The 14,159-nt window shown below is 54.2% G+C and overlaps 1 protein-coding gene across 8 annotated transcripts in view; it reads right to left on the minus strand.

Annotated features, from left to right (window-relative positions):
* The window catches only part of UBR4 (ubiquitin protein ligase E3 component n-recognin 4), a 157,122-nt gene that overhangs the window by 16,060 nt on the left and 126,903 nt on the right, over positions 1-14,159 (minus strand). For all 8 annotated transcript variants that reach the window (XM_064172127.1, XM_064172126.1, XM_064172123.1 and 5 more), the window contains 12 exons: positions 12,476-12,563; positions 10,574-10,701; positions 9,307-9,414; positions 8,964-9,083; positions 6,978-7,168; positions 6,444-6,617; positions 5,730-5,829; positions 3,500-3,718; positions 3,123-3,236; positions 2,742-2,884; positions 2,074-2,199; positions 1,671-1,865 (listed from right to left, as the gene is read on the minus strand). In XM_064172127.1, the coding sequence (XP_064028197.1) occupies positions 1,671-1,865; positions 2,074-2,199; positions 2,742-2,884; positions 3,123-3,236; positions 3,500-3,718; positions 5,730-5,829; positions 6,444-6,617; positions 6,978-7,168; positions 8,964-9,083; positions 9,307-9,414; positions 10,574-10,701; positions 12,476-12,563 (1,706 nt within the window). The remainder of the gene's footprint in view (positions 1-1,670; positions 1,866-2,073; positions 2,200-2,741; positions 2,885-3,122; positions 3,237-3,499; positions 3,719-5,729; positions 5,830-6,443; positions 6,618-6,977; positions 7,169-8,963; positions 9,084-9,306; positions 9,415-10,573; positions 10,702-12,475; positions 12,564-14,159) is intronic.

Below are 14,159 nucleotides of genomic sequence, written 5' to 3' on the forward strand. Positions count from 1 at the left end.
CTGAGCTTGGCTTGTGCCCACCTCTGCAGCCTGCCCAGCTCCCTCTGGATAGATTCTGCCCTCCAGCCTGGCTGCTGCACCACACAGCTTGGTGTGGGCAGCAAACCTGCTGAGGCTGCACTCAGTGCCTCTGCCCATGGCACCCACAAGAAGAGTACAGGAGAATTCCAGTGTGGCAAAACTGGGCACAGAAAGGGATTGTGCAATTCTAGCATCAGATAACCAGGGCTGAGTTTTCAGCTCACAACAATTGCTTCATCCTAATGTTCCTCTCCTGTCTGTTCCAGAGAAAACGAAGCTGGCAGTGCTTCTTAAAAACCTAATAACCCTGTTGCTCATCCCAGAGGTAATAATTACATCTAGAATGGAAAGAAAAGCTAATTCCCAATTGTTTTTCCTCAATAGGTTCCCTCTTATCCTGCGTGTTCAGGCGGCAGCACCTTAACTCCAAACGATGTGAACCTCTGGCAGGCTGCTTCAGAGAGGCAAGTTGGTTCCTCCTAAAACTTTGCTGTGATTTCACAGACTCACAGGAAGGGACATCTGGAGATTATCTAGTTCAACCCTGCTGCCAAAGCAGCATCACCTAGGGCAGGTCACACAGGATCAGAGGCTATTAGGGGTTGGAAGGGACCAAAGGAGATCATCGAGTCCAACTCCCCTGCCAGAGCAGGACAATCCTAACACAGATCACACAGGAACACATCCAGACAGGCCTGGAAAGGCTCCAGAGAAGGAGACTCCACAGCCTCTCTGGGCAGCCTGTGCCAGGGCTCTGGGACCCTTCCAGCAAAGAAGTTCCCCCTTGTGTTGAGCTGGAACCTCCTGTGCTGCAGCTTCCATCCACTGCTGCTTGTCCTATCCCAGGGAGCAGTGAGCAGAGCCTGTCCCACCCCTCCTGACCCCCAGCCCTCAGATATGTATAGACATTGATTCAATCCCCTCTCAGTCTTCTCTTCTCCAGGCTAAACAGCCCCAGGGCCCTCAGCCTTTCTTCACAGAAGAGATGTTCAAGCTCTCTTCATCACCCTCACAGCCCTCTGCTGGACGTTTCCCCACTAGATCCCTACCCCTCTTGAATTAGGGAGCTCAAAACTGCACACAGCATCGCAGGTGTGGTCTCAGCAGGGCCACAAAGATCAGACTTCAGCCTTTCTACACCTTTTGGGGAGCAAGTGAAAGGCAGAGGCAGGAAGGTACTGACTGAAGAGGGCCAACAGGAAGGCTGGGGAGGGACTATGGGCAAGGTCTTGTAATAACAGGACAAGGGTTTGAAGTGGCAGAGGGGAGATTGAAACTGGATGTTAGGAAAGGGTTCTTTGCAGTGAGGGTGGTGAGACACTGGCACAGGTTGAGGGTGCTGAGACACTGGCACAGGTTGAGGGTGGTGAGACACTGGCACACGTTTCCCAGGGAGGTTGTGGAGCACAGAATCACCCAATGTGATCAAAGATCACATTGGGTGATTCTGTGCTCCACAACCTCCCTGGAGGTGTTCCAAGGCCAGGTTGGCTGAGGCCTTGAGCAACCTGTTCTACTGGGAGGTGTCCCTGCCTATGGCAGTGGAGTTGGAACTGGCTGAGCTTTGAGGTCCCTTCCAACCTAAACCATTCTATGATGTGCTGGGGCCAGAGAGCACCACAGGGGTAACATGAGAGGAAGGTACTGACGTGTTGAGGACATAGAGCACTGTGTGGATGATGTATGGGATGAGATGGATGTTGCTCTCCCTCCCTCCTCCTCCAGTATCGACGCTGAACGACTGCTCCATGGCGAAGCGGAGGAAGAGCAGTTTGATGTCATGGACATTCAGCTGGTAGGTAGGTTCCCTCTGTCCTGTGCACTCCTGGAGGTATGTGTTGTGTCTGAAACAAAAGAGCAGCTCAGAGTCAGTTGATTATAAAGCCTTTCAGAACTGCAAGGTGGTTTCTTCTTCCACACCACCACAACTATCTCAGATTTGGCTCCCATCAGCATTGATTCCAGGGTTTGAAGCTTGGATGCCTCTGTGCTAACCTAATGACTCACCTACCCAGATGCAAAACAGCTCAAGGAGTAGCATTATCTACTCACCTTGCTAAGCAAGTAGCAAAAGCAGACTCTGGCACATGAGGTCCCCAGACTGGCAGGAGCCCATTACACTTGGTGTTGGCATTCTGCAGGGCTGCACTCTCCCATTCTTCACGGCCGCGAGCAAGCCTGGGTTGAGAAAGCAAACCACACCCAGGCAAGTTAGAAGCATCCAAGCTTGTGCCTAAGAAACCAGCAAAAAGCCCCAGACAATTCCACAGCTTCTCTACATCACAGAATGGTAGGGCTTGGAAGGGACCTCTGCAGATCACTGAGTCCCATCCCCTTGTCAAAGCTGGATCACCCAGGGCAGGTCACACAGGAACACATCCAGGTGGCTCCTGAAAGCCTCCAGACAAGGACACTCTACAGCCTCTCTGGGCAGCCTGCTCCAGGCCTCCAGCAGCCTCACAGCAGAGTTTCTCCTCATGCTGAGGTGGAACCTCCTGTGTTCTGTCCTGGTAGACTTCACTGCTCAGTGTCCAGGCCCTGAGCTCTAGCTGGGACATGCCAGCAAAGCTCAACAGAGAAGCCTGTGGCTGTCTGCAGGCTGCAAAGTGATCACCTCACAAGCAAACCCACCATGGGTTAGGAGGCCAAGTGCTGCCCTCACAAAGGCCCTTGGAAGGTGGCACTGAGGCAGCACTGTGCAGTGTGTGAGCAGGACTCACCTGACAGCTGCCAGGTGGCAGTCGTAGTGGACGATGTTGAAGTGGGAGACGGTGCTGTAGCCCTGCTGCTTGCGGGGCTTGTTCTCAAACTCCTCCAGTGCCACACGCTTGGTGAAGGTGTAAATGCCCAGCACCTTGGTGGGCTGCAAGCAGACAACAGCTCCCCTCAGGATCATTCATGCTGTGCCACCCCCTCTGTGCCCCTGCTCTGCCATGCCACCTCTCCCGCTCCCAACATCGAACTTACGCTGAGCTTCCGCTGAAACAAAACACTTCCCCTTCCCAGCTGCCTCTGGAACTGCTGACCCCAGGAACCAAACCTGACACTTCCTAACCTCCTGATCCTCCTTGTGCCAGGTGCCCTCAGCTCTCTCACTGTACCTGAAACTTGTATCCTTCCCGGCAGATGCAGCAGGTCAGCCCTGGCTCTTCTATAAGCTCCTCCATCTGTTTAAGCAGCGCTGTCTTGGTCACTACCTGACCCTTCTCGTTTGTCTGAAAGAGAGAAGACCTCAAGCAGCTTAAAACCACCACGATGGGCACAGCACCAACCCCACCACTCCAACAGCAATGCCCAACCCATTTCCCAGGCTGGTATTAACAACCACATTTACTCCCCCCAGCAGCAGCAGCGGGCAAAGCGTGGGCCCGAGCTCGGCGCTGTTCATCCCTAAAGCATCTGCACACAATTCCTCAGGTGCCACCAAGAGAAAAAGGGAGGGGACCAGAGGTGTGCTGTGAGGGCAAGCAGCCATTACCGTCATGCCCAGGGTGCCCAAGGCTTTCTGCCTCATGGCCATGGCCATTCTCTTCTTCTCTGCCCGGGTCTCCTTGCGGGCAGCGTCGATCTTCTTGTTCACCTCTGGGTGTTCCCTCAGCGCCTCCAGCAGGTTCTCTGCCAGTGTCCCGATCCCCTCATCGCTAGACACCTGCTCCAGTTTGTGCAGGTTGGTGATGGAGTCTGTGCCTATCAGCACCTAAGAGGGAGTGGAAGACAGCACCTTCCTCAAAGGCTGCCCGTGACAGTGACTGTCCCCTCCGAGCCTGCCCGCGACAGCCCTGCGACAACTGCTGCCAGCTGCCTTCTCTGATGCTCTACCACATGCAGCCTGCAGCCCAGCTCACGCTGGATCACCCAGGGCAGGTCACACAGGAACACATCCAGGTGGCTCCTGAAAGCCTCCAGACAAGGACACTCCACAGCCTCTCTGGGCAGCCTGCACCATGGCTCCAGCAGCCTCACAGCAGAGTTTCTCCTCATGTTGAGGTGGAACCTCCTGTGTTCTGTCCTGGTAGACTTCACTGCTCAGTGTCCAGGCCCTGACCTCTAGTTGGGACATGCCAGCAAAGCTCAACAGAGAAGCCTGTGGCTGTCTGCAGGCTGCAAAGTGATCACCTCACAAGCAAACCCACCATGGGTTAGGAGGCCAAGTGCTGCCCTCACAAAGGCCCTTGGAAGGTGGCACTGAGGCAGTACTGTGCAGTGTGTGAGCAGGACTCACCTGACAGCTGCCAGGTGACAACTGTAGTGGTAATTCTCCCCCACAGACCATCACCAAGATGTGCATGTTGGATAAAAAGCTTGCTCAAAACAACATTCATGTCCTGAGAAGCCTACCCACAGCACAGAGTTCAGTCCTGAAGTACCTTCACCTCACCTGGGTGTGTAAATCCCACACCATAAAGAGTGAGAAGATATCCAAGTCAAAAATCTCTGCTCTCCAAGCTTTCTCCAGGCACTACCTGAAGCTGCTGTGTCCCTCCTAGCCCAAGAAAACCAGCACAGAACGAACTGCTACAGAAATAACTGCTTCTTATTAACTGAAAGGCAGCAAAGCTGGGGAAGAATTTGGGGAGGAGCAGCTGAGGGACCTGGGGTTGTGCAGCCTGAGAAAGGGAGGCTGAGGGGAGACCACCTGGCTCTCTACAGCTCCCTGAATGGAGGCTGAAGCCAGGTGGGAGTTGTCTCCTCCCCAGTAACAAGTGATAGGATGAGAGAAAACTGCCTCAGGTTGCACCAGGGGAAGTCCAGGTTGGATATTAGAAGAAAGTTCTTGACTGAAAGGATTCTTAAAGACAACACCAGGCTGCCCAGGGAGGTGGTTTAATCTCCATGCCTGGAGGGGTTAAAAGCCAGAGATGTGGTGCTGAGGGCCATGGTTTAGCCCCAGGCTTGGCAGAGTTAGAGAGTGGTTGGAGTGGCTGAGCTTACAGGTCCTGTTACAGGGGCTGGAAGGGACCTCGAAAGATCATCTGGTCCAGCCCCCCTGCCAGAGCAGCACCACACTGGAACAGAATCACAGATCACAGAACTGCTTAGGCAGGAAAAGAGCTTCAAGCTCACTGAGTCCAATCCTTAGTTTCACACTGACAGGTCCTTGACTCAACCAAATCCCTCAGCACAACATCTCATCACTGTGAATTGCTGTGGTTGCAAAGGACCACCAGGATCAGCCAGTCCAACCTTCATCCCAGCAGCCTTCATCACCAGACCATAGCCTCAAGCACCACATCCACTCTCCTCTTAAACACCTCCAGGCATGGTGACTCCACCACCTCCCAGGGCAGCCTGTTCCAGTGCCTGACCACCTGCTCAGCAAAGAACTTCCAACATCCAACCTAAACCTGCCCTGATGCAACTTGAGGCCATTTCCTCTTGTCCTATCATTAGTAACTGGGGAGAAGAGACAGCTCCAGCCTCACTACAACCTCCTTTTAGGTAGCTGTAGAGGGCACTAAGGTCCCCTCTCAGCCTCCCCTTCTCCAGACTAAACACCCCCAGCTCCCTCAGCTGCTCCTCACAGGCCATGTTCTCCAGACCTCTCCCCAGCCTCATCGCCCTCCTCTGCACCTGCTCCAGCACCTCAGTGTCCCTCCTGTACTGTGGTGAATGCATCCAACCCAAAGATTCTGTGATCCACAGCCCCAGAAAAGCAGCATTAAGGAAGGCAGCCAGGTGCTGCTTGGCTCTCAGGCCAGTCTCCTTACCTGTGTGGCAGGGTGCTGGGTGGCAAGGCCTCGGAGCAGGCGCAGGATAAAAGGAAGTGCAGGTCGGGACAAGAACTTCTTCCATATGTCTGCATCCAAACTGCACAGCAAACACAAGAGGCAGCAGCTGAAGGGCAGTAGCCCATTCCCAAAGGACACCTGGCAGCCAGCAGCACAGCTTGCAGGCTGCAGGCACGACCAGCACCCTTCTCCACCCTGTCCCTCCTCCTTTAATTAAGTGATGTTCACACCCCCACTGCCATGCTGTGAGCTACAGTGGCAGCTCTCAGCCCTGGGCTTTGCTTTGTGCTCCTGAGCTCTGTGACAGTGCAGCAGGTAAGGAACAGCTTGGAAGAACAAGCACCCTGATATCATAGAATCAAGCAGGTTGGAAGAGACCTCCAAGCTCATCCAGTCCAACCCTGGCCAATCAACCAGACCATGGCACTAAGTGCCCCAGCCAGGCTTGGCTTCAACACCTCCAGGGATGGCAACTCCACCACATACCCAAGAAATCAGCTCAGATGGGTATCAAATGGGAAGATTCCAGGCTTTGCAGCCCATCCCAGTCTCACCCCTCTGTTACCACAGCTGTAGCAAGTCTAAATGCTCCTGCACACAGACTTGTGAGCAGCTTTCTTGGGAGGCTGTGCTGGTGATGAGATGAGAGAAGGATGATCAGGATTACAGCAGCCATTAAGCAGAGACTCTTACTTCTTTGCACTGGGAATGTGCTTTTTCATGTAGTCAAGGGCATTCTGTGTAATTCCTTTCTGAAGGATGAGATCTTTCAGCTGATGGCCATTGCTGTTGTTCTTTATTCCTGCTGCTATCTTACAGAAGCAGTCTAGGAAGACTTTATCATCTCCACTGTGCTCCTCATCGTACCTGAAGGAAGAGAAGAAAGGCTGACACCAAAGCTCTCCGCGCAGCTGCCTCTAATTCCCGCCGCATTATCATGGAATCCACATCCCTGACTCCAGCTCACAGCCTCAGCAAAGCTGTTCAGGCCCTTGTCACCTCAGAATACACTCCAAAGCCCTATTTCTCCAGCTACAAGCTCACATATTTCTTTTCTTCTTCCTTTTTAAATGGCTTAGAAGCGAAATGGGAAACTAAGCTTCTGCCTCGGGAATCTCTGAAGCTTTGCATCGCATCAATGAGGAAGGGGGAGGGGGGAAGAAGGTGATAAAGGCTTGTCAGGGCAACTGATTTCATGTGCTTGTAGCTGGAATGAAGGCAACTCACTTATCAAAGTTACAGTAGGGCTTGAATCGCTCCACCAGGATCTGCATCTTCTCCATCTCCCCGAAGGACAGGTAAGGGATGATGCGCAGCAGGCCCTGCAGGACGCTGAGGTTGGAACGCACAAAGGTGCTGTTGATCTGATCCAGCAGCATCATCAGCTGGTCTTTGTCACCAGTGAGGAGGAGGTTACCCTGCAGAGAGGAAGGAGAGCTTGCATTGATGATCAAGCATGGTGGGTTAGGAACTCTTCCCACCTCGCTGCTGGACATGTCCCAGACTAGATCTGGCGGTAAGATGAAGTTGCGAAGGGCCACAAAGATGCTCAGGGGGCTGCAGCACCTCTCCCATGAGGACAGGCTGCCAGAGTTGGGGGTTTCAGCCTGGAGAAGGCTTCCAGGAGGTTTTGTAGTAGCCTTCCACTATCTGAGGGGGGCCTACAGGAGGGCTGGGGAGGAACTATTTCATATATACAGAATCACAGAATCAAGCAGGTTGGAAGAGAGCTCCAAGCTCAGCCAGCCCAACCTAGCACCCAGCCCTGCCCAACCAACCAGACCATGGCACTCAGTGCCCCAGCCAGCCTTGGCTGCAACACCTCCAGGCACACAGACTCCACCACCTCCCTGGGCAGCCCATTCCAATGCTAAGCACTCTCTCTGGGAACAACTTCCTAACAACATCCAGCCTCAACCTGTCCTGACACAGCTTCAGCCTCTGTCCCCTTGTTCAGTTGGTGGGTGCCTGGCAGCAGAGCCCAACCCCACCTGGCTACAGCCTCCCTGCAGGCAGCTGCAGACAGCAATGAGCTCTGCCCTCAGCCTCCTCTGCTGCAGGCTGCACCCCCACAGCTCCCTCAGCCTCTCCTCACAGGGCTGTGCTCCAGGCCCCTCCCCAGCCTTGCTGCCCTTCTCTCAACACCTTCCAGCACCTCAACATCTCTCTTCAATTCAGGAGCCCAGAACTGGACACAGCACTCAAGGTGTGGCCTGAGCAGTGCTGAATACTGGAAATCATAGAATCAACCAGGTTGGAAGAGACCTCCAAGCTCATCCAGCCCAACCTAGCACCTAGCCCTAGCCAGTCAACTAGACCATGGCACCAAGTGCCTCATGCAGTCCTTTCTTGAACACCTCCAGGGATGGTGACTCCACCACCTCCCTGGGCAGCTCATTCCAATGGCAAATGACTCTCTCTGTGGCAGAGGTGGTTTAGGCTGGAGATTAGGAACAATTCCTGTACTGCAAGAGTGGTCAGGCACTGCAATAGGCTGCCCAGGGAGGTGATAGAGATGCCATCTCTGGAGGTGTTCAAGAAATATGTGGACATGGCACTTTGGTTTCATGGCCATGGTGGTGTTGGGTTGATGGTTGGACTGGATGACCTTAGAGGGCTTTTCCAACCCAAACAGTTCTATGGTTCCATGGTTCTAACTCCTCTAGCTGACAACTGACTTCTTCCATTTACTATTAAATGACTTTTTTTAGCCCAAAGTTCTAACAATTCTGGCCCCAAGGACCTCAGATTCCCATACAGCAGCAGCTGTAAGATGACCAAGAAACTCTTCTCGTTCTCAGCATAGCTGAGATGTTGTTTTCACCCTCAATTAGCTGGGGAAAAAATAAATCAATCATGTTTTCAACATGTACCAAAACCACTCCAAAAACAAAGGCAGAGCTGTGCCTTTTCTTGTCTCTCTCTGGCCTGTGGCCCACAGCAGCAAGGAAAGGATCCAAGCAGTGCCTAATAACCCCCACCCCGACTGTGCGAGATCATCCCAAAGAAGCCTCACAGTGCTTTTGGTGCAAGGCACTCCTCTTGCTCTGCCTCCAGAGCCTGCCAAGACATGCCAGCCAGCGTAACAAGGGTTAGACTGTCACTTAGCACAGCCCTGCAGCTCCTGGAGCTCAGCACCACTGCAAGGAGACATCTGCAAGCCTTGAACACCAGTCAGCATTTCCATCGGCGCGCCGAGCCCCCGGCACTCACCTTGTCCTCGCTCAGAGGTTCTGCATTGGACTCATCCAGGATGATCTCCATGATACTCAGCACTTGTTCTGCCACTGCTGCTCCTCCACTGTCTTTACTTTCCTGCTCAGCCACCAGAGCCTGCATAAGATGGCAGCAGTTATTGTAAGCCCAGCAGCAAGCGGCTGAACCGATCCCCACGCTCCCGCTCGCTAACAGCTAGGGAATGGCCAACACTTTGCAGTGCCAGGCCAGCAGCACCTCAGAGCTCCTGCAGTGTCACAAGGCAGTCTGACAGGAAGAAGCAATTTCAAGTCATTGGAATTCATGGGTACCATTTGAGTTGAGTCCAGGTTCTCCTTACCAAGTTCAGAGTTCCCAGCATGACGTTCAAAGTGTTCATCTCTGGCTTGACCAGCTGCTGGCGATTTACTTTCACCTTCACACAGTAGCTGAACAGCTTCAGCAGCACCTACAACACACAGAGAATGTCTCCTCTGCAGGGCCCTCACCATCAGCAGGAGGAGTTTCATAGAGTCACAGAATCAAGCAGGTTGGAAGAGAGCTCCAAGCTCAGCCAGCCCAACCTAGCACCCAGCCCTAACCAACCAACCAGACCATGGCACTCAGTGCCCCAGCCAGCCTTGGCTGCAACACCTCCAGCCACACAGACTCCACCACCTCCCTGGGCAGCCCATTCCAGTGCCAAGCACTCTCTCTGACAACAACTTCCAAACAACAGCCAGACTGAACCTGCCCTGCAACAGCTTCAGGCTGTGTCCCCTTGTTCTGTTGCTGGTTGCCTGGCAGCAGAGCCCAACCCCACCTGGCTACAGCCTCCCTGCAGGCAGCTGCAGACAGCAATGAGCTCTGCCCTCAGCCTCCTCTGCTGCAGGCTGCACCCCCCCAGCTCCCTCAGCCTCTCCTCACAGGGCTGTGCTCCAGGCCCCTCCCCAGCCTTGCAGCCCTTCTCTCAACACCTTCCAGCACCTCAACATCTCTCTTGAGTTGAGAAGCCCAGAACTGGACACAGCACTCCAGGGGTGGCCTGAGCAGTGCTGAGCACAGGGGCAGAACATCCTCCCTTGTCTTACTGCTTGCTGAAACTAAAAGCACCTGAGATAACAAAGGGTAATTTGCAGAGTTCTGGGGTAAAGCACAAACTGGCTTTTCAGACCAATATTGAGGGAGTGGACTACATGGCCTTTAAAGGTCCTTTCCAGCCCAAACCAGTCTGGAATCCTACGATTAGGGCAGCTTTGGTTTTCACAGTAAGGTCAAGGCAGCAAACAATCACTGCAGGAAGGCAGAATTTAGTCTTACCACCTCCTCAGCTTCTTCAAAGCCTTTGTAAGGAACTGTTAACCATGAAGGATGAGAGAGGGAGAGAATCATAGAATCAAGGAGGTTGGAAGAGAGCTCCAAGCTCATCCAGTCCAACCTAGCACCCAGCCCTAGCCAATTAACCAGTGTGCACTAAGAAGGAATTACTCAGCTTTTATTCAATCACTGAACTGAAACCTCTGCTCCAACCTTGCAACACAAGGAGGCAGACAACTAAGTATCAGTAGCAGCTGGGGCATTGCCCATCCCATAACTCCTGATCCCAAGGAAGTGAAGCTGAGACTCACAGTTAGGAGGTGCCGGCCTTGTTTGAAGTCCTTGATTCCAGTCAGCCTGTTGAGCATGCACTCGAGGCCTCCACACTGGGCCATGACACCTGCCATCTTGTAAACCTCCTCCTCATCCTCCTCTTCATCTACAGGGCAGAGACAGATGGTGAGGAGAGGGAGGAACCACAATGTGGCAAGGTGACAAAGCAGTGAAGGGAAATGGAGGGTAGAGTGGGATACAGGATGCCAGGACGTTAGGGGTTGGAAGGGACCTCTGGAGGTCTTCAAAGTCCATCCCCCCTGCCAGAGCAGGACCACACAATCTAGCTCAGGGCACACAGGAACACATCCAGACAGGCACTGAAAGGCTCCAGAGAAGGAGACTCCACAACCTCTCTGGGCAGCCTGCTCCAGGGCTCTGAGACCCTTACAGTAAAGAGGTTCTTGCTCATGTTGAGGTGGAACTTCCTGTGCTGTAGTTTCCATCTATTGCTCCTTGACCTGTGCCAGGGCACAAGTGAGCAGAGCCTGTCCCTGTCCCTTCCTGCCTCACCCCCAGCCCTCAGATATTGATAGACATTGATTAGAGCCCCTCTCAGCCTTCTCCTCTCCAAAGAGCCCCATGTTGCTCAGCCTCTCCTCATCAGGCAGTGCTCCAGCCCCTGCAGCTCTCTCTGTCCCTCTTGGGATCCCAGAACTGGAGGCAATATTCCAGGTGGGGCCTCACTAGGGCAGAGTAGAGGGGGAAGAGAACCTCCCTCCATCTGCTGGCCACACTCTTCCTGATGCACCCCAGGAGACCTACTGACCACAAGGACACATTTCTGTGCCATGGAGAACTTGGGCACCAGCACTCCCAGGTCCTTCTTCACTGAGCTGTTCTCTAGCAGACCAGCTCCTGACCTCTACATATTTTCCATCAGCTCAAATCACTTCAGCTGTGCTGAATAGGAGAAGAATTCTGAGCAGGAACAGGGAGAAGGGGCAGGCAGAATGGTCCCTGTGGCATCTGAGCAGGAACAGGGAGAAGGGGCAGGCAGAATGGTGCCTGTGCCACCTGAGCAGGAACAGGGAGAAGGGGCAGGCAGAATGATGCCTGTGCCACCTGAGCAGGAACAAGGAGAAGGGGCAGGCAGAATGATGCCTGTGCCACCTGAGCAGGAACAGGGAGAAGGGGCAGGCAGAATGGTCCCTGTGCCACCTGAGCAGGAACAGGGAGAAGGGGCAGGCAGAATGGTGCCTGTGCCACCTGAGCAGGAACAGGGAGAAGGGGCAGGCAGAATGGTCCCTGTGGCATCTGAGCAGGAACAAGGAGAAGGGGCAGGCAGAATGGTCCCTGTGGCATCTGAGCAGGAACACGGAGAAGGGGCAGGCAGAATGGTGCCTGTGCCACCTGAGCAGGAACAGGGAGAAGGGGCAAGCAGAATGGTGCCTGTGCCACTTGAGCAGGAACAGGGAGAAGGGGCAGGCAGAATGGTGCCTGTGCCACCTGAGCAGGAACAGGGAGAAGGGGCAGGCAGAATGGTGCCTGTGCCACCTGAGCAGGAACAGGGAGAAGGGGCAGGCAGAATGGTGCCTGTGCCACCTGAGCAGGAACAGGGAGAAGGGGCAGGCAGAATGGTGCCTGTGCCACCTGAGCAGGAACAGGGAGAAGGGGCAGGCAGAATGGTGCCTGTGCCACCTGAGCAGGAACAGGGAGAAGGGGCAGGCAGAATAGTCCCTGTGCCATGCCAGCATTGCCAGACTTAAAGGGCTGTGAAAATCCTCCTCCTCCTCCACTCTAGGTGAAGCAGGCAAAGGTAGCAAAAGCAAAGTCAATCAAGTTTAAGCTCCCTGTTGTCAGGATAATGGTGGCAGGGCTCTGCTCAAAGCTCAGATCTCCAATCTAATCCCACTTTCAGCAGCCAAAGGCATCCTCACCAGTGGTGGAGTCGAGAGATTCGATGAACTCCTCGGTGGCATCTCCCAGTAACCCTCGCATGCGGTAAATGATCCTCATGGGCTCCCCCTGCAAGAGAGCAAAGCACTTCATGGTCTCCACCTCTGTGGGCACCTCCAGCCCAGCCCAGCTCATGGTACAGTGTGTAACAGCCAACTCCAGCCTCAGTTCTCCTCTAGGCTGTCCAGCTGCAGACGGTACCACAGAGAAATCTTTGGCTCCTTCATTCTCCCCTTCCTGAGATGAATAAACAGCAGCAGTGAAGCCACCACCTGCAGAAACATCAGCAGCTCATCCTCTGGGCTGGCACCTTGTGCTGGCACTGCTCTCTAGATGGGCAGGCTGGTAAGAGAGTCTCTTCCTCCTTACATCTCTTCCCCCACTGAAAGAGGTAGCCAAGGAATCCTGCAATGCCTCAGGTTGGAAGAGACCTCAGAGATCATCCAGCGCCAACCTCCCTGCCATGGGCAGGGACACCTCTCAACTAGACTCAGCTGCTCAAGGCCTCACCCAACTTGCCCCTGAACACCTCCAGGGAGGGGACATCCACAACCTCTCTGAGCAGCCTGTTCCAGTGTCTCACCACCCTCCTACTGAAGAACTTCTTCCTCAGCTCCAGTTTAACCCTGCTCTCCCTCAGCTCCAAACCATTCCCCCCTGTCCTCTCTCCAGACACCCTCAGCAGAAGTCTCTCCACAGCCTTCCTGCAGGATCCCTTCAGGTATTGGAAGGCAGCTCCAAGGTCCCCTCAGGAGCCTGCTCTACTCCAGGCTGCACACCCCCAGCTCCCTCAGCCTGTGCTCACAGCAGAGCTGCTCCAGCCCTTGGATGATCTTCCTGGCCTCTCTCCACCAGCTCTGGGTCACAGGCTCACAGGATGCCAGGGGCTGGAAGGGACCAAAGGAGGTCATCGAGTTCAACCCCCCTGCCAGAGCAGGACCACACAATCTAGCTCAGATCACAGAGGAGCACATCCAGGCAGGCCTGGAAAGGCTCCAGAGAAGGAGACTCCACAACCTCTCTGGGCAGCCTGTGCCAGGGCTCTGGGACCCTTCCAGTCAAGAAGTTCCCCCTCGTGTCCTTATGCTGGGGACACCAGAACTGGACTCAGTGTCCATGCTGGAAAGCACATCCACCTTGCCTTCCCCAGCAGCCCTTCCCTCTGGGGCCACTGCACACTGTTCCCAAGGGATACAGGGAGCAGGCACAAGCCAGGAGAAGGAGCAGGAGAGGCCAAGTGGCTGAGTGCTCTCAAACAGATTAGATGCAGAGTGATGGCAAGGGGGGAAGGAGGAGCAGAAGGCAGCTCATGAGCTTTCAGTAAGCCTCTGCAGGACTACCACGATGGAGCCAAACCCAGGGGAAAGCCAAACCCAGGGAAAGGCCAAACCCAGGCAAAAGCCAAACCCAGGCAAAAGCCAAACCCAAGGAAAGACCAAACCCAGGGAAAGGCCAAACCCAGGCAAAAGCCAAACCCAGGCAAAAGCCAAATCCAGGGGAAAGCCAAACCCAAGGAAAGCCAAACCCAGGGAAAAGCCAAACCCAGGGAAAGGCCAAACCCAGGGAAAGGCCAAACCCAGGGAAAGGCCAAACCCAAGGAAAAGCCAAACCCAGGGAAAAGCCAAATCCAGGGGAAAGCCAAACCCAAGGAAAGCCAAACCCAAG

This window comes from Pogoniulus pusillus, chromosome 36, assembly GCF_015220805.1.
Source record: "Pogoniulus pusillus isolate bPogPus1 chromosome 36, bPogPus1.pri, whole genome shotgun sequence".
In the NCBI taxonomy this organism is placed as follows: Eukaryota; Metazoa; Chordata; class Aves; order Piciformes; family Lybiidae; genus Pogoniulus; species Pogoniulus pusillus.